Raw genomic sequence first — 2,443 nt, forward strand, 5'->3', positions numbered from 1 at the left:
AATTAAGGCCTTAATTTAAAAAAATAATAATTTAATGATTTTTTAATGACCCGCAGCTGCTACATTCATATTCATCCACCAATTCAAACCAAGTAAACAGAGAATCACAGGAAAGTGGATTCAGCAACAAACCAGGGCTGCAGATTATCAGTATAACCAGTCTGTGAATTGTTATCAGGGCAGCTCAGTGGGTAGCACTGGGTTTGATTCCCAGCCTGGATCTTTCTGCATGGAGTTTGCATGTTCTCCATGAGCATGCGTGGGTTCTCTCCGGGAACTCCAGCTTCCTCCCACAGTCCAAAAACCTGAATGTTAGGTTTCACTGGTTAATCTAAATTCTCCTTGGGTGTGAGTGTGTGCATGAATGGATGTTTGTTTCTGTGTTTCCCTGTGATGGACTGGCGACCTGTCCAGTGTGGATCCCGCCTCTCGCAGTAGATAGGCACCAGCACCCCTCGCCACCCCGTTTTACAGATGAATGAATTGTTATTGTTAAATAAAGTGATGTTTTCACCACTCTGAGCGTCAGACCCTTCATCTAATGCAGAGGAGGGCAACTCCAGTCCTTCAGGGCCGGTTTCCTGTAAAATTAGATTCAACCTTGGTCCAACAAACCTGAATCAAATGGTTGAATTGCCTCCCCAGTATGCAATCAATTCCTCCAGAGTCCTTTTCCTTAGCTATTTAATTGCTTTAAGTCAATGACATAATTAAAAGTTGCAGGATTCAGGCCCTCCAGCACTGGAGTTGCCCATCCCTGAGCTAATGCATCAGGTTTAAGCTCCAGTTTAACCAGTATTCACAGTCGATGCATGGCATCCATCTGACACATCAGATCCAGGATATGACCCGAAAGCAGCGCTTTAAGACCTAAACATCACTGCTTCTCAGGGCGCTCATCTGGGATTGGAAAAAAAGAAATCAAATAATAAAGATAATTTAAAAATCCAAAACAATGACGCTCATAGAAGTTAAAATTCCAACAATAAATAAAACCTCTCGACCTGTGGCGCAGCAGTTGGTGCTTTCCTACATGTTAAATAACCTGTGGATGTTATAAATATCAGTTGTGACTGAGGTGGATCCTGTCAGACAGCAGGAGTTTAATGCTCAGTATGAACCTGATCCCTGCAGCTCAGGCCGTTTCCTCAGCGGGTAACTTTCCAAAGTAACACCAGCTGGAAGCTCCTCCGGCTCCCCGCCTAAAGCCTCAGAAATCAGCACAAAATCCACTAAAAGCGCCAAAAACATTTCATCAAATGTCAGTTGGACAAATGAAGTCTGGATTCGGCTCATTATTTTCGGTGGGTTTAGCATCGGGGCTAGTCGGGGGGCTAACCAGCTAGCTTGTTAGCTAATTTAAATGCATTAAATCCCAGAGAATAAACCCCTAAAGTGGAATATATGTGGTGTTTTTATGCAGAGTTAGGCGGTGTTTGGGAACCAGATCCACGGGGGAACCAGTGAGGACCACCATGCTTCTTCAACTATCCACCCCCCCTCCCTCCCTCGCCGACAACAAAAGCCCAACTTGGTCCAACAGATTCCTGCACAAGCAGCTTACCGTTGTGGCTCACCCAGCTCGGCTTCAGCAGCTTCATCTTCACCGGGACTTTTTTATGGATTTATTTCCGTCTAGAAAAAGGGGGCAAAGCCCGCCGGGCGAGCAGTTCAGGCGGTTAACCTCACGCCAACCGCCCTCCCTTTGTCTCAAACTCCGTCCGACACTTGGCTGCTTCTGGGGCTCAACTCCATCCCTGTCCGCAGCGCGGCAGGCAGCATCCCCGGCTATGAGCGCCGAGCAGCGGGTAGGCTGACAGCCAGCGGCGGCGGAACATAAACCGGGTGACACCAACAGGCGCTTCCGGTAGATTTAACCGCGCACCGGAAACAGCTGCTTCTTATGATCCAAATTTAAAACATTTCAAGGAAACAGCATAAACATACGTTTAAATGTTATGTTTCTAAGATTGTTTTATAGTTGTTTCTTTTAATATCTAAAAACCAGCAATGAAACCAGAACAACAAATTTGGCAGCTAATGATACGACTTTTATTTTGAAATATTAAACTGGCAAGAGCGGAAATTCAAAAATTCAAACAAATAGATAAGATTTAATTTGATTAAGACTTATTTTGTTTAAAAGGGGCACAAAAGCATAAAAATAATTATTTTATCTGCTTATTTTTTTAAATCTCGATTTGTTGAATATATATATATATATATATATATATATATATATATATATATATATATATAATTTTTATTTTTTCCCAAAAATTAAAATTGTCTTCTTAATTGTCTAAAATTACTGTATATATGTATAGGTATATATAAATATATACAGGTACTAGTGGTTCCTAGAATTTCTAAAAGTAGAATGGGAGGCAGATCTTTTAGTTCTCAGGCTCCTCTCCTGTGGAACCAACTACCAGTTTTAGTC

At 42.3% G+C, this 2,443-nt stretch overlaps 1 protein-coding gene across 1 annotated transcript in view; it reads right to left on the reverse strand.

Annotated features, from left to right (window-relative positions):
* LOC107084663 (protein HIRA) overlaps positions 1-1,601 on the reverse strand; it is a 25,770-nt gene extending 24,169 nt beyond the window's left edge. The window contains exon 1 of the mRNA XM_015374590.1: positions 1,565-1,601. Within this exon, the coding sequence (XP_015230076.1) occupies positions 1,565-1,601 (37 nt within the window). The remainder of the gene's footprint in view (positions 1-1,564) is intronic.
* Between the last annotated feature and the right edge of the window lie 842 nt (positions 1,602-2,443).

The sequence above is a fragment of the Cyprinodon variegatus genome, unplaced genomic scaffold (assembly GCF_000732505.1).
Source record: "Cyprinodon variegatus isolate N-32 unplaced genomic scaffold, C_variegatus-1.0 Scaffold105, whole genome shotgun sequence".
Lineage (NCBI taxonomy): Eukaryota > Metazoa > Chordata > Actinopteri > Cyprinodontiformes > Cyprinodontidae > Cyprinodon > Cyprinodon variegatus.